Below are 24,814 nucleotides of genomic sequence, written 5' to 3'. Positions count from 1 at the left end.
ACATTTGGGTGTTTGGAAAGTGTGGTCTCCTTTGAATGTTCTTCATGGATCCAGTTGCTGTAAGTAGGTGTCTGGAACACACACACACACACACACACACACACACACACACACACACACCTTCTCCTACTCTGGCTTTCTTTGCCGCTCTCTAAATGGCAGCTTTTAAACGAACAAAGTTCTTATTTAATGCAGTCTAACTTGTCAGTGTTTTCTACTGTGGCTCTCTCTTGTCCCAGTTGAGCGCTCTATGCTTCCTCCAAGCTCTCCTTGGCTTCTATTTGTCCTGATTCTTCTCCTTGCCATTCTTCTTACACCCTACTTCCTGAAGCACTCTGTTGCAGACCTACCTTTTGTAGCATCCATACTTGCCTGTCTCAGGCTGGATGAGGAGCTCAAGGGCAGGAAGCAGAACATTGTATAGGAATTGGAAGGACACCTTCAGAGCTTTGAGTAGGGGCAGTGGAAGGCTTCCATGCACACACCTTTTTCTACTTCTCCTACAGCGTTTCCCAAGGGTATTTCAACCTGTACTTCCTTTGATACCTGTGAAGCTCTTCCACACGTGCAGGGTCTTCTGCAGGTTGAGATTTACAGTGCTGCATGGAGGACCGACCAGTAGTGTTCAAAACCCTAGACATTAGAAAGGACACTCAGCAAATCCTGTGCACTTTGTAGTTGGAAAAGTCTTTGCAAAGAGCAAGTGTGCTTTGAGTTCTCCCCTGCAAGCAGTGTGTGGGGTGCTCAGGTCTGATTGATACAGGTAGATAATATACTTATTGGAAGGCTGGAGTGAGTGCCCTACCCTAAGCGATGGACATGCGTAATGGAGCTCAAAGCTGCCTACTTTATCCAAGGGTAGTCACACTGAAGTGATAGTACCCAGCAGTTCCTTTAAAAACATTTGCTAAGAACTGTTCTAGACACTGGAGGAAGGAGTGGTAAACAAAGACAAAAAAATAAACAAAAGCCCGAGGTCATGGGATTTCATATCCATAAAATTAAGTGTGTAAAATGATGATAGATGTTGTAGAGGAAAATAGAAAAGACAGTGTAGAGTGCTGATGGGTAGCAGGTTAGGGAGAGGCTTTACTTCTGTGTAGCATCATCGGGGAAGCTTCATTGAGAAGATGGCATCTAACCAAAGACTTGAAGGAGCGGGGAGGACAGGCTTGTTGGAGAATGTGATATAGTTAGCTAAGCTGTGAAGGTCTTACCAGAGGAATGTCCTGGACATGCTTGAAGACATAATAAGGACACAATGTGACTGGAGGGAGAAAATGGGAGGGAAAGGGTAACTGAAGTGAGGCCACAGGCATAATAGGGATTCTGATGCCTTTCCAAGGCCCAGGAGGCTTCTTATCACCATCAGCTTAAGCTCAGCTAGATGGGAGAGCATGGGAAGGGTGAGCATGAGGTCAGGACTTCGGGGCAGGAAAGGCTTCAGAAAGAAACTGACATCTGGCCTGGCTATTTAAGAAAGAATGTGGGCAGAGGACATGCCAGAAAGAAGGACTTGGCTGAATTAAAGCTTGGAGGCATCAGCATTCCTGGCATAGACAGGGAATGGCATTTTCTGGAGTCTGATGTGGCTGCCCTAGGAAAGACACTGACTTAGATTAGGACTGTGGCCTCTGCATCACTGTCTTGATTGCCCAAGTGAGGGAGGCAGTGGTTAGTCCCTCAGAGTGGAGCTTGCAGTCCAAGCCTCTACTCTGTTTTCTTTTCCAAAGTGGTGACAAGCCACTAGACAGTGTGGGCTCAGTTGTCTTGCCAGTGCTGGGCAAAGCTGCTGGGCGAGAGGCTGAGTGTCCAGACTGGCAGCAACAGCTGTATGAAGGGGTTTGGAGCTATCTTGGCACCAAACAGATTTCTTGTGGCCTAGAATCATGATTGCTCAGCCCAGTTCAGGTTTTTGGGAAGTATTTAACTTCAGCTTAAAATCTACAGAATCTGTGCTCCAGTGAAAAAAGCGATCTTGCAGGAAGGAGGATTGAAGATTGGTTTCGACTGAAAATCTAAATGTAAAGAGTTTCCTTAAGCCTGAGGCTGGGAAAGCGTGGGAGTGGGAGTGGACTGCAAGAGGGCTTTTCTCTTTCTCATTCAACAAGAACAACAAAGTATCTTTTCCTGTAGCTGTTTTTTCAGCCCCCTTGGATCTTGTAAACACCCCTGGCAATCCTTTAATCTTCTAGCCAGTGAACCCTGGACCTTTTCTATCCTGATGAGCTCTCTGCACTTTGGAAGAGATGCAAGGCACAGGTGTGTGGCTAGAGAAGGAGGAAAGGGTCTTTTGGGTTGGAAAGGGTTGTTTCGGTTTTGAGAAATCCTTTCTGGTATCCTTTCTTACATGTTCTGTGCCTTCCCAATCATCCTGGATACCAACTTACTCCCTTTTCCTCTATTCATTTCTAGGCTCAAAAAGCCAGAGACCCATCTAATGTTGGCCTTCCTTGTGTGTAGATTGGTAGGAGGCATGGCTGAAGATTCAGGCTCCAAGAAGACAGGATGAAGCCAGAGGGGTTTTTCAAGTCCTGAGGAGTCTCATTTTTCTTTTCAGAACCTGGCAGAGGGTTCACTGGGAAAGAAAGCAGGAAGGGATGTGTTAAGCATCTTTCTAGGAGCAGGAGAGCTCCGTAGGGGAGTTAACAGGAATCTTCCTTGCTTCCTGAGTGGGTAAATATAAGGGGATCCAGAAGACTCTTGAAACGCTGAGGATGAGGGTGAAGTCCGGTAGAGCAAAGGCTCATTCTGGTTCAGCTGCTTGTTAGGCTTCTTCCAAAAGGAGTTCAGTGTTTGGTTAGTCTGGTCTGGTCTGGTTTTTCAAGACAGGGTTTTTCTGTATAGCTCTGGCTGTCCTGGAACTCTCTCCGTAGACCAGGCAGGTAGGCCTCAAACTCAGAGATCAGCCTGCCTCTGCCTCAATTAAAATGCTGGGATTAAAGGTGTGCTCAGCAGGAATTCCACTGTTAATTGCTGGGATTTTAGGAAAACTGAACAGCTTAGGCCTTCCTTGGGAAGCCACTGAACTGTTCCTCTCTCTTTGGGCAGGGTCTGTGGGTTAGGACATAGTTGGTAAGTGGGTACAGAGGGCAGAATAGTTTTTTGTGGGATGATGAGTGGGCAGGTGGGCTCTGGGGTCAGATCCTAGTTTCATTGTCTGGTGACTGACCTGTGTGATGGTTGCAGTGTCCTGGCGGTAGCCAAGCTCTCATACCACATGTGAAAGCTCAGGTTCTTTTGCTATTTTTTCTGTCTCTTTGGGCTGCTTCTTAAGCTATAACCACCACACAAACTGATAATGTGATGTTAAAGAAGTGGAGGTATCAGTAAAACTTCTCTCACTGTTTAGAAGCTTTCTTTGTTACATGTCTCTCTCTCTCTTTTCTTTCTTTTTTTTTTTCTGGTTTTTCGAGACAGGGTTTCTCTGTGTAGCCCTGGCTGTCCTGGAACTCACTCTGTAGACCAGGCTGGCCTCAAACTCAGAAATCTGCCTGCCTCTGCCTCCCAAGTGCTGGGATTAAAGGCAGGTGCCACCACCACCCGGAGTTACATGTCTTTTTAAATCTTTATTTGTGTGTATATATGTAAATATATTTAAAATAGAGCCAAAGGTCAAAGTTGAGTGTCAACAACTCTGCATCCTGTTTTTTCCAAGTCAGGGTCCCACGTTGAACCTGGAGCTTGATGATCGGCTAGACTGGTTGGCCAGCAAGCCCCAGGGATCCTCTTGTCTCTGCCTCCTCAGCAGTGGGATTCCAGCTGTGTGCCACTGTGCCCAGATTTTACATGTGCTCAGGGGCTTCAAGATCAGGTTCCCCATGCTTGTGCAGCAAGCATTTTCCCCACGGAACTGTCTCTTTCCTCTGTTAGGTGTCTTGACTTTTTACTAGTAAGAAGAAAAGGGCAACAGGCAACTCCTGTTTCCTGTTAGTGGCATTTCTAACACCAGCAAGAGGGGGGGCTTGCCCTCACATGCTCACCTCTTTTCCTCACCATTCTCAGGCAAGTCATGCTGCATGTACAACTGTGTCTGCAGAAAGATACAAGGGGACATCAACCTAGTCGGGAACACAGGTCTTTTTGTTTGTTCTCAGAGGCTGAACGTCCCTGAGAAAGATCTCCCTCAGAGATCATCATCAATATCATCACTACTACATACATGTACATACATGTATATACATGTACAGCTGTGGTGTGTGTGTTCCTAAGTCAGATGATAACTTTCAAAAACTGGTTTTCTCCTTTCATCTTTTGTGGGTTCCAGGGATTGATAGCAGGGGATATCAAGGATATATTGATAGCAGGCCTGGATAGTAAGTACAGTTACCTAGTAAGTTATCTCACTTTCTCTGTCTTGATCTTTGGAGATTCCTCTTGGTTTTATGCATCAGGGTAAATTGTATTATCCATTGAAGGCCAAGCTGGACAAAAGCAGGAGCCTTCCAGAAGGTCTGGGGATTTCAAACAGCCAAGAGGCTGTGCTATGCAACTCCTTCTGTATGTCTCTCCTTCTGTATGTCTCCTTCCTGCACCACTCATGTCCCACCATCTAAGAAGTTTTCTCTGGCTTGTGCTCTGGCCTACCTTCTTAGTGCTCCCTGCTAAGATGCAGGGCCAGAGCTGTACACTCCCCTCCTGGCTGGAAAGGCTGGCCAGGTAAAGACAGAAGGCTAGGGGTGTCCATGCTGACATGGAGAACAGTTTAAATGTGCTACCGTCACTCAGCTCTGGCCAGCTACACAGAATGCCAGTTGTTTTGGCAGATTTTCTAATTTTCAAGAGAAGCTAGAACCTCCATTTTTGTTGACACTTAGCTTCAAATTAGTTCTTGACAACTAATTTGAGTTAAAAATAAGGGGAAAAGTCTGGATGAGACTGAGCCTTGCTCTTGTGGGCCATGAGTCTGTCTATGTCTTCCAGTACAAGCTCCTTTCCCCAGGAGCTTTGGAAGTGGAGACAAAGCAAGGAAAGAAATGTCTAGCTGCTAGGGTGGATACAGGAAGCATTGTTTTGAAGTAAAAGATGCACAGTTATTGGCTGAGGAGACTGTTAGGTGGGGTGTGACTGGTGCTTGAGAAACCCAGTTGCCTCACGTCCTTGTGTTGAGGGCCAGAGGTTCTATTCAGGGTGGAAAAAATATAACTTTAATTTTTTTCAAATCCTATTTTTAATGAAGGTTCTTAAACGCTTTAACCTTTCTTATAACCCACCACCCACTAGAGGTAGTGGAAAAGAAAGGATATAGGGGAAATGGACCTGTTGAGAAAGGTTCTTTGGAGCCACTCCCATCTGTGTTGTCTGGAAATCAGAAGATCAGTTCATAGGTTAACAGGAAGTGGCAGCTTGATTCTCTTGCAAACACTTCACAGATGCACCAGCAGTCTAGTTCGGTAGAGTCTGGTTAGCAACAGTGGTGACACGGCCTAGCAGAGACAGCCAGGCCTCAGCCTCCACTTGAGTCAGCAGGAGGGACCAACAGGAACACCAGGAATTCTCGTCTGTACCTCTCTCCGGGAAGAGAAGATAAGCAAAGATGAGAGACACACAAGCGTTGCACAGCTATCTATACCAGCAAACCAGACTCTGTCTCTGTCACTCTGTGGAGTCCTATTTATACCCTCCACACATCACGTGTCCTCCACGTGCCTTATCTCAGCACGGGTGCCTTGCCTTAGCACGTGCTTCTAATCAGCCTGAGTCCTTGGAAGCGGCAACAAACTGCAGAACACCACCAGACACTTTTTGGTGCGTTTCTCTCTATGATGCCCCGAAAAGTGCAACTCAGCTACACAGTGTAAGGGGGACCAATATGTGTGTGGTGTTAGCAGAGAATCTTTCCTCACATGTCCTTTCATGTGCTTGCTGTAGCAGAACATCCTCTCTCCTGTGTCTGCTTCAGAGAGATGTTCCTTCACGAGTCTGCCTTAGCCTTTCACATCTGTGTCCACTTTAACAAAATGTTCCTTCATGTGTTTGCCCCAGCAAAACACCATCTAACTGACTTTCTAAAGAACCCTTACGTTTCCACTTCAGAAAAAGCTATGGGTTGTGTAGGAGGAAATCCCTGTCCATCTTATATTTGGTCACAGCTGAGCAAATGCTTAGGGAGAGTAAGTAGTGAACTCGGATCTTTCTAAGACCTCACCATGTTTTATGACACAAGTTTTCACGTGTAAGATATGTAAGACTAGCCTAAAATACTTATTAGGAATACAGTTTCCTGGTCCCACCCCGCAGACTCCCATTTGGTGGTGGTGGAGATGGAACTGAGGACCCTGCGGGTTTATTTACTAAGCCCCTCATCAATCTTAAAGAAAGTGAACAGTAAAAACAGAGAGATCTAGTTGTTTGGGACTCACTATTTTGTAAGTATAAAGCTATATTAATCACTAGAGGCAAAATGGCTTGGAGCTGGGGCCCAGTATAGGTCACATAGGCTCCAATTTCTGACTTTACTTTCTAGCTGTATGACTTGGGTGGTTTATTCCCTGTTCTGTATCTTGGTATCCTTTATAAAGTGCAAATAATTATGAAAATACTACCTACTCCGCAGGGATGTCTAAAGGATTAAATGTGAAGCACTTATAACTTTAGCTATTATAATTGCAGAAGAAATGTGGCAGCAAGTGGCCTAGTAAACACATCTTAGTTTTTTTTTTTTTCTTTAGGTTTGTTTCTTGCACATAACAAACAAATTAAGGCTTATGAGGTTTAGTTAGGGTTTCTATTGCTGAGATGAAATACCATGATCCAAAGCAACTTAGGGAGGAAAGGACTTATTTTGGTTATTCTCGTATAGTACAGTTTAATCAGGCTGCCAGGGGAGGAACTCAAACAGGGCAAGAACCTGGAGACAGGAGCTGATGCAGAGACCATGGTGGAGTGCTGCTAACTGACTTGCTTCTTTGTCTTGTTCCTGTGGCTTTGTCAGTCTGCTTTCTTACAGTGCCCACAGCTATCATTCTAGAGATGGCACTGCCCATAGGGGCTATACCCTCCCTATCAATCATTGATCAAGAAAATGCATCTGGTTTGCCCACAGGCCAAACTGGTAGGAATATTTTCTCAATTGAAGTTCCTTCTTCCAAAATGACTCTAGCTTGAGTCAGGTTGACAATAAAACTTGCCAGCATAGAGAGAGGCCCTTCTCCAATTGTTACCAACTTTTCTCCCTTAACAACTCTGCCAAGGTATCTTACCATTTTTATACTGTAGGTATTTGCACAGTGCCTGGCATAGGTAAAATGAACTGAATGGCAATCTCAGAGAATGTAAGAAGTGACTCAGGCTCAGAAACCGGGAGAAGCATGATCTGGAAGAAAAGCCTTTTGTTAAACATATTTGCGTCTGGGAAAAGGGCGTACTGTAATCCATTGCTGTTTTGTTGAGAAAACCAGCCTCTACCTCAGATGTGCATGGTCACACAACCAATGGCTATGCATTTTCCTGACTGGGTTGGGTGCAGTTTTCTGACTGTGCCAGGTGTACTCTAACTGTTTCTCACATGCCAGGACATTTCTGCAGTGCTTTACTGTGTTGTTTCTCTGACTTAAAAACTCTTCACATAGTTGTCTGAAGTTTATTGGAGCCAGGGTTTTGAGAAACTGGCGATTGGTGGTGAATGCTAATTGAAGAATTTCCTTTTCCAAATATGTTGTTTCTGCCTGGGTTTTGCCATTTATGGATGAACCTTGCGACACCAAACCAGCTTCTCATCTGTTTGCTGCTGTTGGGCATTTTCACTAAGTACATTTTCTCCTTAACCCAAGTAGCTGAGGTATCCAGCTAACAGTGCAGAGCAGGGTCAGCTGGTTAAGGTGCTTGCTTCCAGGTGCTATTTGACTGCTTTGATTCCACAGTCCCACATGGCAGAAGGAAAGAAGAGTCTCTACAAGTTGTCCTCCACCGTCTACACGAGGCACATGTGTCCCACCTCAACACATACACAGAGAGAGAGAGAGAGAGAGAGAGAGAGAGAGAGAGAGAGAGAGAGAGAGAGAAGAAAATGGTTCTTTAAAAAAAAAGATAGAGGAGAGCTTGGACCTGCTTCTCTCTTTGTTACAGGATTTTTTTTCTTTTTTATTTCACCCAATTTTTAGAGTTAGCTTCATTTTTTTCCTCCTCACTAGTTGTCTTTCTGTTTATGTTACAATGACAGAATAGCATTCCAGAGCAGTGGAGCCATCTCTGTCAACACTAGAGATTCATAAGGGAAAGAAACATGTCTTCCAATATATTTTTAAGTATACTTGAGTTTCTAGTCTTTCCACACATATCTGCTCCCTCCATGAAAGCCTATCCTGGAAGAAGTAGAGTATGTTGAGATTTACACTGATGGGTGGTGATAGTTACTGTGATCATAGTAGCCATGGGCACGCAAAAGCAGACATGTGGCTGGAGAGATGGCTCAGTGGTTAAGAGCTTTGACTGCTCTACTAGAGGTTCTGAGTTCAATTCCCAGCAACCACATGGTGCCTCACAACCATCTCTAATGGGATCTGATGCTCTCTTCTGGTGTGTCTGAAGACAGCTACAGTGTACTCATATACATAAAATAAATCTTTGCCAGGCAGTGGTGTCGCACGCCTTTAATCCCAGCACTTGGGAGGCAGAGACAGGCGGATTTCTGAGTTCGGGGACAGCCTGGTCTACAGAGTGACTTCCAGGACAGCCAAGGCTATACAGAGAAACCTTGTCTCGAAAAACAAAACAAACAAACAAAAATCCTTCACCACTGAGCTCCCTGAGGACCCTGGCCTGACAGAGCTTCTGAGGCTGCCTCTTTTCTCTTCCTGTTTGCACAGAGCAATGTGCAAGCACTTAACAAGGCCTCTAGGAGAGAGTATCTCAGCCCATGCCAGTGTGCATAGCCACACCAGTGGCAACTGGCCTGTCTTTGTATCATCATCTCTAGTGCTGTGTTAGACGTTTACAAAGTTATTTTCCTTCAACGGTATTTTTTCTCAGCTTTCTAAAGGATGAAAGTGAGGTTCAGTTTCATTTTTTAACTCTTTTTTTAATTGCACTTATTAGTTATTTGTGGGTGTAGGTATATGCTCACATGTGCCATGCATTATATATGGTCAGAGAATAACCTTTTGGAGCTAGTTCTCTCCTTCTACCATATGGGTCCCAGGGTTAGAGCTCAATTCGTTAGGCTTGGTGGTAAGCATCCTTACCTGATGAGACAGGAGGAGTCTTTCATTGTGGAGTCAATTCTCTCCTATTATGTGTATCCTGGGGATGAAACTTAAAGTATTTATTTAAATACCTTATGTATATTTTATTAGGTATTAGGTTATTTTGTATAATATAGGGTATTAGGAAAACATGATTATTATTTCTAACCCCTAATTGTATGAAGCCTTTTAGATGTCACATTTTCAGAATAGCTTTTCATGAATAAGTCAGGTACTCTTCATTCTCCTTTCTTTACCAAGGCTTAATACTATGTATTACCTAATATGTTAATGTATACGTAGTATTTAGCACAAGAAACCTAATGTGATTCTTTTTTCTTGTTTTGTTTTTTGAGACAGGGTTTCTCTGTATAGCCCTGGCTGTCCTGGAACTCACTCTGTAGACCGGGCTGTACTTACATGATTCTTATCTGTGCTGCCCACTGGATGTGAGCTCATGAGGACAAACTATTTCTTTGCTGGATTCAGTTTGCTGGGCAAAGTTGCTCAGCAAATGCTTTCTGAAATGAATGAATGGTTTATTGATTAGAACAAAGCTAACATTTTTTAAGAAAAAGAAATATTTCAGTTTTATCCATGAATAATAGGACAAGAGGCAGGAAAATGTGGCACAAATTCTGAATGCGGTGAGAATAACGGGACACTTAATAAATGAGAGTTGGATGGGAATGGAGGTCGATTTTTCCTCCCTCTTTTAATGGAAATAATTTTCTGTGAGGCAACAAGATATCTGCTAGCTCACAGATTCTTCCATACCAGAGGCCAGTGGTGGGAAAGTAGTTTTTGCCACTTGCCACAGAAACCCTCTGGTCATGGTGGACCTCTCTGGAAGATATTTGAAGTGCTTCTGGCTGCCTATGGGAAAACTTGGTTTACAGGCATGTCTTCTTTTCAGGGCTCTGGGTTTGCAGAGAGCCGAAATGACCATGACTGCCAACAAGAACTCCAGCATCACTCATGGAGCCGGAGGCACTAAGGCCCCTCGGGAGACGCTGAGCAGGTGGGTAGAGGCATACTTCTGGGAGATGGCATCAAGAGTCGGTCAAATGGTCTGGGACCCAGGTAGGATCTGTGCCAAAGTTAAATAATTACTATGACTGTTGATCATCCTGTGCTTGTTTGGGCCCAGCTTGTGCTGACGATTAGGAAGCAGTCTTGTCTGACACACACATAAAAATTCCCTATTCGGGATGGCAGCTAGAAGCATTAAAACAAGTTCTGCCTTGTACTGGGAAGCCCTGGAATTCCAGGAACAGGACAGTAATGAGCTGCTTAGAGAAGATGGGGACGTCTTGGAGCCAAGCTGTAGTGTTGTGACCACACTGGGGTAGAGGTGGGTAGGCAGTTACATGTATTAGCGTAAGTTCCAAGCAGACGTCTAGGTTCTGTAACAACTTGGGCCTGGCCACAAAGAAAACAACTTGGATGAATCTTAGTGTCTGCTATTATCCACTCTTCTGTTCTTTTAATCCTCTTTGCAAAGGTAAGAATATAAGACTATAGAAAAATGAAAGCGTTTGGAATCTTTATAGAACTGTGTTCAAATTTGATCTCTGAATACTTTTGTTTGTTTGTTTGTTTGTTTGTTTGTTTGTTTTTGAGACAAGGTTTCTCTGTGTACCCCCTGGCTGTAGTAGAACTTACTCTGTAGACCATATTAACCTTGAACTCACAGAGGTCCGCCTGGCTCTGCCTTCCAAATGCTGGGATTAAAGGCATGTGCCAGCCATGCCTGGCAAACTCTAAATTACTTAACCAGATAGAGAGATCTCAGAACATGTTCTGGTGTTCTCTAAAATCTCTACTGCCTCAGCTGTGATTTAAATAGTACCTGACTCTCAAGAGTTGCTGTGAGGATGAAATGAAGGGATATGGCAGTTCTTAGGATGGGGCTACCAGAGCTGCCATGTAGATGTACAGCTGTCTCCAGCACTTCTCAGGACTGGGCCAAGGCTGCATGCTGTTGCCCTGGAAGTGCTTTCAGACTTTTAATAAAGCCACAGATGTTTTCACAGCCTTTTCTGTGATGTGACAGATTTGTCTGGTAGGCTCAGTCACTAGGTATGAGAATGCTAAGGTATGCTTGGGGCAGGACTAGCCCTTTCCTAATGTCTGGGCTGAGCTCAGTGGGGCGTGGCACCTCAGATTTGGACTAAAATGGTGGTCGATGTTTATTTTCCTCAGATCTGGTGTCCAGATGTGGCTCGTTGGATAAGACCCAAGATGTAGCATGTGGGGAGTAACTGGTATGAATGAGACAGGCGTTTCCCCACATTGTACAAGATTCAGTCCTGGTTCAATCTAATGGGCTGTGCCAATCACATAGGACCTGGTAGGCTGTGTCTTCTTAAGCATGTAAGAGCTTCAGATTTAGTCAAAAGTTGAATACTTATAGCAGTACTCAACTTTTATAGTAGGACACTATGAACTAAACTCTTCTAGAGCATCAGGTGACTGAGACATTCTGCCTCTGGGAACTACTTTGCTAGGCTCAAACCACGCTGATGGCAAGTCTTATTTGTGTGTGTACACATGTTTGTAGTCTTGATATATAGCCCCCAATCCTTCCCCTCTCCACAAAACACACTTTTGCATGTGCAGTCCTCCAGAGTGCTAGGATTACAAACTTGCACCACTATACATGAACCCATTTTTGTTTTTTTAATGTCACTGACTATAGGAATGAAATAAACACCTATTACTCTATAATGCTATTCTTACATGTATTTGTACCATGTGCATGCTTGGTACACACGAAACCAGCAAAGGACATTAGATTCCCTGGAACTAGAGTTATTGACAGTTGTGAACTCATAGGTGCAAGAAACTAAATCCCCGTTATCTACAAGAGCATCCGGTGTGCTGACCAGCCTCCTAGGTATATGTGTCTGTGTGTTAGGTGTACACATGATGTGGGTACTTATGGAGGCCAGAAGAGGGCATTGGACCTCCAGAATTAGAGTTACAGGAGGTTGTGAGCTTCTAGATGTGGGTGCAGGGAACCACACTCTGGTCCGCTGGAAGAACAACAAGTGCTCTTAACCACTGAGCCAGCTCTCTGCCCAACCTTTACTTTCTAATTTCTACTATGTTAGGGTTCCAGAGGTGCAGCATGTGTAGTATTTACATTAAGTTGCAAAGGCAAACCAGGATTGCTGACACATTCTCCAGTTTCTATTTGGAATACACGCCTACGTATTTCTAAATGTTCTCAGGAATTGCTTTTTCCTGTAGTGTCCCAGCATGATTGCTATCCAAACATGAGGACAGTGTTTGTAAATATCTGAGCTTGAGATGTACCTTTAAAGAAGCATCTCTCCAGCCTCCCTTCTGTGGCTTCACTTCCTTCCTGCCACATTTCCGCTCCGCTCCCCTCCCTCCCTCCCTCCCTCCCTCCCTCCCTCCCTCCCTCCCTCCCTCCATTTCTGGGAACCTGGCTTTTGCCATGGAACCACAGACCCTGTGGCTAGCTATGTCCTTCACTGAAAGGCCACTCCTGAGCTGTAGGTGTTACTCAGACACTGTGATCTGGTGGTTTCTGTGATTGGCTTCACCTTAGCCACTACCAGTATTTGGACTGTATGAAACAGGAGGTCACTGGTTCCCTTAGGAAATCACTGTCAATGAACTCAGGGATCTCTTGGGTGCCAGGTTCTGGGTGAACACTAGGAAACAAAGAAGGGATGATGCGCTCTCTCGACAAAGTGTTTACAATGTGGTGATTTTGACATTTGGGCACAGTAGTCTGACTTTTCAATAAATTGCTGGCAGTGAGTTGGGCCCTTTTATTGTTGTTAGCTCAAGAGTCCAAGGAAGGGAGCATGTTGGTGTAGGCAGAAGTTTGATTGGAGAGGGCAGGGGTACAATGCCTTTCAAAGCTGAATTGGGAAACATGAATACAATAGAATCTAGTGGTACTAAGAAGTGTTTGTGTGGGGGTGAGGGGTGGGGGTTATTTTTTGGAAATACAAAGCTAATGGTGCTGGGCATGTGGGTCCTCAGTGCTACTGTTCTGATCTGTTTTTCACAGCTTTATCTTTGGCTTGCTTAAGGCTGGACCTGGTGCTGCCCCCAGCCATTCTGAGGTAAAGATCTGAGATCCTGTTAGCAAGTCTTTAATTAGGTCTTCTTCAGATTTATTCCTTTTTTGCACCTTTGAAGCCTAAGTTTGATTTAGCAGAAGCCTATAGGGGGACGAAAACTTGAGCTTTGCCCTTTGCTGTGTCCTGGCTTATTGGAACAGATTTCCTTTTCTCTATGTGGGTGAGGGCAGTGAGTATACTGCCTCACATCATCTAACAGGTAGGTTGTTTGTACTCTTGTCTCTACAGTTTGATGCCCAACTCAGCCGGAGGAGGTAGAGGTTCTCAAAGCTCCTCTGAATTGCAGAGGAGATATAGATAGATATAGATATAGATATAGATATAGATATAGATATAGATATAGATACAGATTTCACTTGGTGTGCTGATGTCCTGGGGTGGGATCAGTAGCAGCTTGGTAGCTTGCAAATAAGTGACACTTCTAACTAAAATTCTAGTTAGAGATCAGTTTGGCTGCTTGTTGCTCTCAGATTTTACTTGTGCAGTAGGACCTGAGTTTTTCTACTAGAATTCTAGCACTTGGGTCATAGCAGTGTAGAAATTAAGTCTGCTGTTTGGTAGCCTTGATTCTGGTTTCAGGTTATAAGAAAGGTGGTATTTGTAAGAAACGTTAATTTCTTGAGGACAAGGACTTTGACTTCCATCTGGGTTTCCAGAGACTAGAGCATCTCCTGGCTTATAAAAGGTATTGCCTATTTGTTGGTTACTCTAGTTAGGTACAATAGCCTCCTTTATGGGGCATAGTCTGATGGTAAGCTCTTGATGGTCCTTCTCTACTTTGGTCACTCTTCCCATCCACTCTAGATTTTTAGAAAGTCAGAGCTGAAAAGAGAGCTTGGAGTTCATTTAGACCCCTACTTGACTTACACACTGGAAAAATGAGGCACAGAGAAGAGGAAGTGTCCTCTGCAGCACTGGGCTGGAGAGATAGCTCAGTGGTTAAGAGCACTTGCTGCTCTTGTAGAGGACCTGAGTTCGGTTACTAGTATGATGGTGGTTCACAGTCATCTGTAATTCCAGTTCTAAGTGCTCCAATGCCTTTTCTGATCTCTGTGGTCACCAAGCATTCATGCATATGGTGCACATGCATACAGGCAAAACACTCATACATATTAAAAACAAACAAACAAACAAACACAACAACTGAGGACAATAGGGTAAAAGTGTTGCAAAGTCTGTCTTAGCCATGGTAGACTACCACACAGAGGGACCTGCAGCCTCAGCCACTCTGCTGCTTGAGATGTTTTTCCAGAATCTTGACATATAACAAATGACCACAAACTTAGTGGGTTGAAACACTGTGTCATTTATTTTGTTTATACATTGTAAATTGCATAGGGCTCATCCCATAAGTTTTATCCCTTTTGCAGCATCAGCTAGGGTAGCCTAAAGGTTAAAGGTGACAAAACGGTTAGAGGTTAGAATGATCTGAAGTGACAGTGTTGGCAATCAGTGGGACCTCGATTAGAGAATAAGCCCATGACTTTATGTCATGACTGCAGTATCAAGAGTGAGAGTCCTAAAAGACCAAGACAGAAAACTGTGATATTTTATGTCTGTAGCCTAAGAAGCCACGGGGTCTTAGGAGTTTGTTTTTGTTTGTTTGATTGGTTGGTTGATTGATTGATTGATTGATTTTGCCCTTTATAGTCCTGGGGATAGAACACAGGGCCATGTACGTACAAGGTGTGATGGTTTGAGTAAGAATGTCTTCGTAGGCTCATGTATTTGGATAATTTAGTCATTAAGGAGTGGCACTAGTTGAGGAAAATTAGGAGGCGTGGCTTTGTTGGAGGGAGTATGTCACTGGGTGGGCTTCGAGCTTTCAGTAGCCCAAGCCAGGCCCCATAGCGCAGATTCTTCCTGACGCCTGAGGGTCAGGATGTGGAGCTCTCAGCTGCTCCTCAGCACACGTCTGCCCGTGTGCCACCATGCTCCCTGCCATGCTGATAATTGATGAAACCTCTGAAGCTGTAAACAAGACACAATTAAATGCTTTCTTTTTCATAAGACTTGCTGTGGTCATTCCTGTTGTAATTCCTTGATTAGATATTATCCTGTCACCTGGACATCTTATTTCTACCTCAGCCCCTTACCTTTTGATTCTGCCCTCTAAGTTCCTTTTCTTTTTAACTGTTTTTTGTTTGTTTGTTTGTTTGTTTTTTGTTTGTTTTCTTGTTTTTTGAGGCAGGGTTTCTCTGTGTATCCCTGGCTGTCCTGGAACTCACTCTGTAGACCAAGCCATCCTGGAACTCACAGGGATCCATCTGCCTTTGCCTCCCTGGTGCTGGAATTAAAGGCATGTACTGCCAGGTCTTGATATCTTTTATTTATTTATTTATTTATTTATTTATTTATTAAAGACATATTTGTTTATTTTATATATATGAATGAGTTTTGTAGCTGTCTTCAGACACACCAGAAGACGGCATCTGATCCCATTACAGATGGTTGTGAGCCACCATGTGGGTGCTGGGAATTGAACTCGGGATCTCCTAGAAGAGCAGTCAGTGCTCTTAGCCACTGAGCCAGCTCTCCTATTTTTTTTTTTTTTTTAATGTAGCTCATTGTGTGCTCAGCCCTAAATGGACCACTTTATCACTTCCTCCAAGGCTCAAGGAACACAGTGTAGGAGTGGGTGAAAAGTATGTAAGAGCTAGAGGACCAGCAGAAGTACTCACAGCATCTGTGGTTCCCTGCTCAAGACCTGTGTAAGATTGGGCTGTTAACACTCCATCATGGATGGGGTGGGGCTCAGGAGTCCCCACTCCCCTAGGGGCTATGGTAGTTGGTGGCTGCTGAGGTAGGGGAGTTATTTTTCTTCTTCCGTGTGACCCATGCTCCTGTAAATACTCCCATGCCCATGCCTATGCAGGCAGCCCTACTTAACCTCAGTGGACTTTTTTTTAATGAAAGTAGGAAGGTAACTGGTAATGAAGAAGGGGTTCAGAGGGGTGGAGTATGCTGAGACCTGTCAGTGGGCAGGGGATATGACAGAATACATAAATTTACATATGCTTTTATATGAAAAAGTAGCTCATTCTGGCCAGCAAAGTACCTTTGAGAGTAAAGGAACTTGCCACCACGCTCGGACCTGAATGACCTGAGTTTAATCACCCCTGGGACCCACATGATGGGAGGAAAGAAATAACTCTGCAAATTCTCCTCTGGACCTCTGCATAAAAGCATACATGCAAACACACACACATAAAATAAAAGTGTCTCATTCTTACAGAATCTTAGTTCTCTCAGTCTGCTTTATAATATTTCAGAGGTCCAGAGTCTGCTTTTCATTTTGTAGTGTCCTTTGCCCTTTTCAGTCCAAACTGATGAACTTCCTTTAAAAACTTCTGCCTTCCTTCCAAGACCAAGTGGGGCACAGACACAGCTTGGATGTTTTTTGTGGAAGTAAAAAGGACAGTTTATTCATAGACCCACAGCAATCTTTTGCTTAGGTTGACCTTGCAAGTCTCTGTAGATCATGGCCTGCTTGTAGCTTCACTGAAGGGCTGAGGTTTTCTGGACCCTTAAGGGTTCTAGTCATCCGAGAGGGGAGGGGCTGGGGAGCAGGAAAGCGATGTTACCCCATGCTTACCTCTCTATTGGAGTGGGTTGTCAAGAGAAGTTTTTGAGCTTTTAGGTCAAGAAACAAAATACTCATCTTGCTGACACGACTCGGGCTATATTCCTCCTTTTTTTTTTTCCTCCCATGTTCACAGTACAGGGTAGTGCACTGAGAATGCCATTCCCAGAATTAGGACCATCATTGAGTTATAGGAGAATGCTCATACTTGGGAAGTCGGCAGCCCGTCTCACTTGAGCAGTCCTAGAATGGTTAATGTCCAACTCTAAGACAGTTTTGTTTGAAGCACACTAAACACCAATTGAATAGTCCCCTTCCCCCAAAGAAGGATCACTTTCTAGTGTTTACAACACATCCCGATGCCTCTGGGGGTACATGGGCGCCTAGGACTTCCTCCCAAATGCTTCCTTCCAACATGACCTTTTCCTTACTTATAGTAGTCCCCCTGTCTATCCCTTCAACTCCCCCCACTCCCAAGTCCATCTGCAACTCCATCTGCAACTTCAAGGGAGCCAAGTTTAGAAGTGCACTGGCAGCCTTCTCCAAAAAAGTTCTGAGTGTACTTAGTAATATGTAGGCCGTTTTTTGACACAAATGCTTTCTGCCATTAAAAGAATCAGGTGGCCTGGCTGGGCAGTGGTGGTGCATGCCTTTAATCCCAGCACTTGGGAGGCAGAGGCAGGCGGATTTCTGAGTTTGAGGCCAGCCTGGTCTACAGAGTGAGTTCCAGGATAGCCAGGGCTACACAGAGAAACCCTGTCTCGAAAAACAAAACAAACAAACAAAAACCCAAGAATCAGGTGTACATGCCTGTAGTCCCAGCACTTGGAAGATAGAGTCAGGAGAATCAGGAATTGAAGGTCAGCCTCAACTACATAGGGAGTTCAAAGTCAGCCAGGGATACAAGAGACCTGGTCCTCAGGAGAGAGAAGGGAGGAGAGAGAGAGAGAGAGAGAGAGAGAGAGAGAGAGAGAGAGAGAGAGAGAGGGAGGGAGGGAGGGAGGGAGGGAGGGAGGGAGGGAGGGAGGGAGAGAGAGAGAGAGAGAGAGAGAGAGAGAGAGAGAGAGAGAGAGAGAAAGAGAAAGAGGGCCACACTAGGGCTGGGTTATATTTGTAGCAAAGGGAATAGTTTGCATTTTAAGGCACAACTTCTGTCTGCGTGTGTGGAAGTGTACACACACATTGCTTTCTCTTTAAATATGTTCTATTTCCATACCTCAGTTCATACACTTTCAAAAAAATCACTTGTCTTAAATATTTCTCTCCATGCATGTGTGTTTATATTCTTACATTCTTTTAGATTTCCTGTGTACATTCCCCCACCCCCTTTGCTTTTATCTGTTTTTCTAACTCCCTGTCTCCTGAAAATGTTTATTTTGGCAACTTGTATGCCATGGTGTTGGCATCTGTGTCTGTGTCAAGCAATAGAACTGGCTGCCGCTGACAAGCTGTGGCATATAAGGTACTCAGTTCCACAGTGGCTGCCTCCCCCAGGGCAGGCTCTGGGACTGAGAACAGAGTAAGCTGTCAAAGAGCAACATCATGGGTGTGTATTAGTGCTTTGTGTTTGCTTTTGTCTGATACTTCTCTTGATGTTTGGGAATTATTCATAGTGTTCACTTTTATAATTTGATACCATCTTAGTCATATAATTAGTGCCTGGAGATAATTAGAGAAAGTGTTTTATAAAGAACTCAAGATTTAAAGAATATAGGTGACCTGCCAGTAAGCAAAACAAGGAAATTGACAGAACCAGATTCAGATATCTAGGCGGTTGGTCTGGTACAATTGTTGCGGGGGGTGGGGGGGGCTTTGTGCTGACAGCCTTATTAGTACACTAGATGTTTGTATATCTTTCTGTGTTGAACAGGGACATTTATCATTCATTCACTCAATATAAAAAATTGCATTTAGGTGCAGGGGCTAACAAGATCTAATAGGATAGTGTCATAACTTTTAAATAAGTCTCTTTGTGACTAGTTAAAGAGTTATGTTGGGAACAGTCTGACAGAGACATGTCCAGCCTGCAGCTTATGATCCACATACATTCCAGGATACTTAGGAATGTGGCCTAGTATATTTGTAAATGACTTCATGTTGTAATATCAAGGTTGGCTACCCTTGTAAGTATTATACCATAATAGATATTTTTCTGGCCACAGTGGAGGTATTAAAAAATGGCCAGTTCCACCTATGTGAATTGGGTAGGGTTAAAGAAATCTAGAAGCTTGACATGCCTTTGTCTGGGATGTATGGGATATACAGTGTGAGGTGAGGAAAGCAAATTAAGTAAAAACCAAAGCATGATTTTAGTCATGCTTTGGTTTTAGTCTGCAGATAGTAGAGGATTTCAGCAAGATGAGAAGATGGACCGGAACAGGGTCGAGACTAAGGTAAAGGGAAATCAAGAGAATGTTTTCAGTCCTGGTACAAATAAAAGATCTGAACAAAGGAAGTATCAGCAGCAGTGGGGACTGGGGGGAGCAGGGCCTGTGAGAGGTGTTGGGGAGCAGAATTGATGGGATGGAGTAGGTAGGTGTGTTGGCCAGCAGGATGGATCCAGATGTGTGGAAGAGGGGGAAACATAGACCTTTTGTTCTTTCTTTATAATAGTAAAGCCGAGGTAAGGGGCACAAAACAGCATAGGGATAGCTCAGATAGATGGCCAAGGAAAGCCGACTCTGTTAGGTGGCACATACAGAAAGAGAGAGAAGGGGGTGGGCATTGTCTTTCTGATCTCTGCTGATTTTTAATGCCTACAATGGTACCTGGAGTGTACCTACTGTACAGTATATTGTGTGAGTAAAGAGCCGAGCTGTGCCTCAAGCTCGAGGTGTATAAAAATACACACGGAGGTCACTAGGGAAGCTGTTTGATAACCTCCTCTGAATCTGAACCAAGGGACCACTGGTTACAGCATGCATGAAGAATGCAAGCATCAGAGTGGGAGACCAGACACCAAAGAAGGGTTTGCTTAGGGCGTTGGCTTTGTGAGGACCTCTGGATCCAGGTACTATCTTAGCCATCATTTTCTCTCACCTGACAGGCAAGGAATTGCTCTCTTAACCTGTTTAGACAACTAAATGAAACAGAAGACCAAGGCTGAGTGTTACCTCACGTCAGTGATGCTACCTGGTGGTGTGCAAAATCATTGCACAAAGATCCAAGCATCTGGACATCTGGACATCTGTCCACAACATTGTATCTTTCTTTAAGCCTCTGTGAGAAATGGCAAATTCTTCGGAGCCTGTCCCTAACCTGGGAGCAACAACCTGCAGAGGCACTTTTCCCTCTCCAGCTGAGAATCACCAAAACAGAGTCCTCTGTGGAACCAGTGACTTATCTTGTAGGGACCTGGATTAATCCCCCTTTTTAATCTGTGCTATTATAAAACAAGAGAGACTAGGATCCCCTGAGCATTGTGCATAGGCTGGGGTCTCCTTAAGCTCACTGCTCTGCTAGTACAGAGTAGTAGTACAGAGAACTGAGGTTTCTGTTCCCACTTGTTCACTGAGCAGGCTCTTTGGTCACGAGATTGGTTGTGCACTGCAGTTCTCTCATCTATGCCTATGTACGTGTGCGGTGGCTGTTGTCTGACTTGCCCTTTTAAAAACAACTTAAGCCTGCGAAGTTTCCTGTTGATCCGGTCAGTAGAGGCTTTGACCCAACAGGGAATTGTCAGCCAATCCTTGACTCACCAGAGCTCCAGTTTTGTATGTGAGCAAGTGGTGACAGCCACTGGCACAGGAGCAGCTGGCCGCTGTCCTGGAGATGGCATGACACGTTGGAGGCTGTGAAGCTGAATATCCCAGTTTTTGATCAGTCAAACCTTCTGTGGGTTCACTGTTAGCAAAATCCTACCACCTTTGAACTAATATTGTTTCAAAAGAATTCTTAAGGTTGACAGTGATTATCATAGTAGACACCAGAAAAATGTGCTGACGAGGATGTTTGCTCAGCGCTCTTCAGTAAGCTCACTCACCTTTACCTTTTCCTCTCACTTCTGCTCAACATCCATACAGGGCGTTATTCATACAGAGCACATGACTTAGGTGAGATCTCTAGCAGAGAAGTCCCGTGATTCTTATAAATGTTATGTTCTAGACTGGGCTGTGTCCAGTACCTTAGAGGTTTCTGGTGAGCTATATTTGGCGGAAGAAGTTACTGTTTACTGTTCCATTAAAAAGTTTTTAAATTAACATATAATTCAATTATACAAGTTGAATACACACATGTTTTCTATTACCCTTTCTTTCTACCCTAAACCTATTTTTTTTTTTACTTTCATAGTCCCTTTTCTAGTTTCATGTCCCCTATAGTACATGTATTATGTATAAATGTATGTCTAATCTTGGATCTGTGTGGTTCTGTATCTGGGTCACTTTGCTTAATATAAAATTTTCAAACAACAACAAAATATTAGACCAGATGTGGTGGTGCAATGCCTTTGATCCCAACACTTGGGAGGCAGAAGCAGGTGGATCTCTGTGAGTTTGAGGCCAGCCTGGTCTATAGAGGGAGTTTCACAACAGCCAGGGGTCTGTTGTTACACAGAGAAACCCCATCTTGAAAAACAAGCAAAACAAGAACAAACACAACAAATTTCTGCTTCCATCTGTTTTCCTGCAGATACCATGTTTTCATTTTTCTTTATGGCTGAATAAAACCCCATTGTGTACGTATCACATTGCCTTAGATTATTCATCTGCTGGTGGATATCTGGGTTATTTCCACTTTTTAGTTATTGTGAACAATGCAGCAATAACTATGGGTGTACAAGTATCTCTGTGCTTGGTACTGTCTTCTCCTTAGAGAAAAACTTGGTGTAGTGTAAATTCATATTGTGGCTTCACTACTTACCATCTAAGGGACCTTGGGTGAGATATGTAATTTCTCTAAGTCTTCTTCTTGTCTTTTTATTTGCATTATGAAAATAATCATGTATAATAAACGACCTAATAGAATTTTCATGAAGGTAAATTGAGCTCGTGTACTTCGGAATATTTGCTGAGATCTGTGTATGGATTTCAAGCTGGCTCGTTGGATATGAAGCCACTCTTATAGGGCAGAGCTACGTAAAAACCTTCTGAGAGAGTGGAAAGGATTCTTTCTTGAGGGGCCTGACTAACCTTTGTAACTCCACTGGAGATCGTAATTCTGGTCAGGATAGTAGGATCTTATATCAGTAACACAGTCTTAGGGGAGCATCCAAGTGCTTAAAGACCAAACCGTTTTGGTATACATATTTGGGACTGCTTTAGAAAGTAATGTTTTGGGCCATGTAGCAGTTCTTACTGTTCTCTAGTTGACAAATGCAGACGCTTGGGGTTCTCTGGTCTGTTAAAGAATAGGCTTCTGCTCTGTACATTACTGAGGTCTCTGAGGATGAGCTAGACAGAAAGGCTCATGGAGGTTGGCCTGCTATGGCTAAAGGGCTATTCTTTACTTGAGGACAGCCTTAAAGATATATATTAAATGAAGAATGTTTTTTCTTTGTTTTGGACATACCATCCCAGGCTGGCCTCAGACTCACTGTGTAGCCAGTGATGACCTTGAACTCACGATCATCCTGCCTCCATCTCTCGAGTGATGGGATTGGTATGGGAGGGGACGCTTAGAGTATTTTTTGAGACTTCTACAGGAACAGAACATCAGAATGAAACACGATCCCTCTGGTTTCTTACTGTTTCCCTTTCTTTTTTCCCCTTTTTGCTCTTAGGTCTCAGTCAGTCTCTCCACCTCCAGTTTTATATCCACCAAGAAGTCCCATCTACCCACTCAGTGATAGTGAAACCTCAGCCTGCAGGTACCCCAGCCACTCTAAATCCCAGGTGCTCCTCAAGGGCCGGCATTCTCGAAATCCTTCACCCCCAGGTCAAGATCCCTCCCCAGAGACTTCACCACCCATCTGTACCCTCAAGGCTACCACCTTCAGCTATTTGGACAGAACCCCTTCATTACGCAAAAGAGAGGACCAGAAGGAGATTGTCCAGGGTGCCGTCCAGGATGTAGAAGGTGTGGCTGCTTGCCTCCCCCTTGCCCAGAGCACCCCATTCCTAGGGCCTGGGCCTCGGAGTGTCTTGCTGAGTTGCACTGGTACCCGAGCCCATAGCCTGGGTATCCGAGAGAAGATTTCAGCATGGGAAGGTCGCCGAGAGGCTTCACCCAGGATGAGTCTGTGTGGAGAGAAGCGGGAGGGCCCTGGGAGTGAGTGGTCGGTCAGTGAGGGCTGCCCCAGTGTGGGCTGCCCCAGTGTGGTGCCATCCCCCTGCAGCTCAGAAAAGACCTTTGATTTCAAAGGCCTCCGGAGGATGAGTAGGACCTTCTCTGAGTGTTCCTACCCTGAAACAGAGGAAGAGGCAGAGGCACTTCCTGTACGGGACTCTTTATACCGGCTGGAGAAGCGTCCAGGTCGGACTGAGCCCAGTGCCTTGCTTAGGGGGCATGGCATCAGGAAAGAGAGCTCAGCAGTGCTGAGCCGGATCCAGAAAATTGAACAAGCCCTAAAGGAGCAGCCTGGCCGTGGTCTCCCCGAGCTCCCTAGCAGCTGCTACAGTGTAGACCATGGGAGGAGGAAGACTGGAACCTTGGGCACCTTGGAGGAGCCAGCAGGAACTGCAGGTTCCTCCAGCAGCAGGGCAGGAGGAGTGGCCGGAGTTGCCGGGGAGGCAGGCCCACCCCTGGACAGGGAAGGCAGTGGTTCCATGAAGTCAGAGAGCCCTGGAAATAGCTCTAGTCCCCAGCTGCTGCCTTCAAAGAGCTCTCCTGATCCCGCTGTGAACCCTGTTCCCAAGCCCAAGCGTACCTTTGAGTACGAGGCTGACAAGAACCCCAAGACTAAACCAAGCAATGGTCTACCTCCTTCACCCACACCTGCTGCTCCACCCCCCTTGCCTTCCACCCCAGCCCCACCAGTCACCCGGAGACCGAAGAAGGACACACGTGGTCACCGGAAGTCACAGAACAGGTAAGGCGTGCCCTTCTGTGTCAGGGAGTGGGACCTAATGGCATTCTTTTAAATGGAAGAAGCAAGAGCAGAGTGTGCTTGGGTCACAGGAGTATGCTACAAGCTCTGAAACACTGAATAATTGTTAGTTTGGCAGTTTTGGCAGAGAAATGATTTCTCTTGCTTCCCCCCAGCACACACACACATATCTCCTTCCATTTTATACCTGACCTGGAAACTGCTATAGACCAGGCTGGCCTTGAACTCTTGCCTCGGCCTCAGTGCTGGGTTTAAATTCATGTACTACCACCACTAGGCCTGTTCTCTGGCTCTTGAATGAAAGAAAGGATGAAAGCCACTCTTTTTTTTTCTTTCTTTCTTTCTTTTTTTTTTTTTTTTTTTCTCGAGACAGGGTTTCTCTGTGTAGCCCTGGCTGTCCTGGAACTCACTCTGTAGACCAGGCTGGCCTCGAACTCAGAAATCCACCTGCCTCTGCCTCCCAAGTGCTGGGATTAAAGGTGTGCGCCACCACTGCCCGGCATGAAAGCCACTCTTGCCAGTGCTGGCTAGCTTTGTTAGTGTAGAGCCAGCTATATTAACAATTCCTTAGTCCATCACTAGAAGGTCAAAACTCCCTTCATTTTAGGTCTTCTAGAGAAAGCAGTCTGTTGAGGGACTGAGAGGATATTATTAGCCTTACAACCACATGAAGTGCCTATACTAAAAATTAATTTCTTAAGTGAAACTTTATCAGAGGATTGTACTTTATCATTAATATAGGGATATTGATAGTGATTCCTTTCTCTTGAGGACCTCCAGCCTGTACAGATGGCCTGGTTCTCTTTCAAAGGGTACTTCTTGGGTCTTGAAAGAGAGGCATATGGAAAAATATTTTACCAGCTTCTTGGCCAAATCCAGAACAAGCTTTTATGGGAGCTTCCATTGATTGGTTCCTGTTCATTGGAAAGATACCTGTTAA

At 44.6% G+C, this 24,814-nt stretch overlaps 1 protein-coding gene across 6 annotated transcripts in view; it reads left to right on the top strand.

The window, feature by feature from the left end:
* Dennd2b (DENN domain containing 2B) overlaps nucleotides 1–24,814 on the top strand; it is a 182,748-nt gene that overhangs the window by 125,542 nt on the left and 32,392 nt on the right. For all 6 annotated transcript variants that reach the window (XM_076940641.1, XM_076940634.1, XM_034487174.2 and 3 more), the window contains 2 exons: nucleotides 10,099–10,203; nucleotides 22,609–23,856. In XM_076940641.1, coding sequence (XP_076796756.1) covers nucleotides 10,124–10,203; nucleotides 22,609–23,856 — 1,328 coding nt within the window. In that variant the 5' untranslated portion in view covers nucleotides 10,099–10,123. The remainder of the gene's footprint in view (nucleotides 1–10,098; nucleotides 10,204–22,608; nucleotides 23,857–24,814) is intronic.

This window comes from Arvicanthis niloticus, chromosome 1, assembly GCF_011762505.2.
Source record: "Arvicanthis niloticus isolate mArvNil1 chromosome 1, mArvNil1.pat.X, whole genome shotgun sequence".
Taxonomy (NCBI): domain Eukaryota; kingdom Metazoa; phylum Chordata; class Mammalia; order Rodentia; family Muridae; genus Arvicanthis; species Arvicanthis niloticus.
The sequence above is the reverse complement of the archived record's forward strand: the minus strand, read 5'-3'. Positions and strand labels throughout refer to the sequence as shown.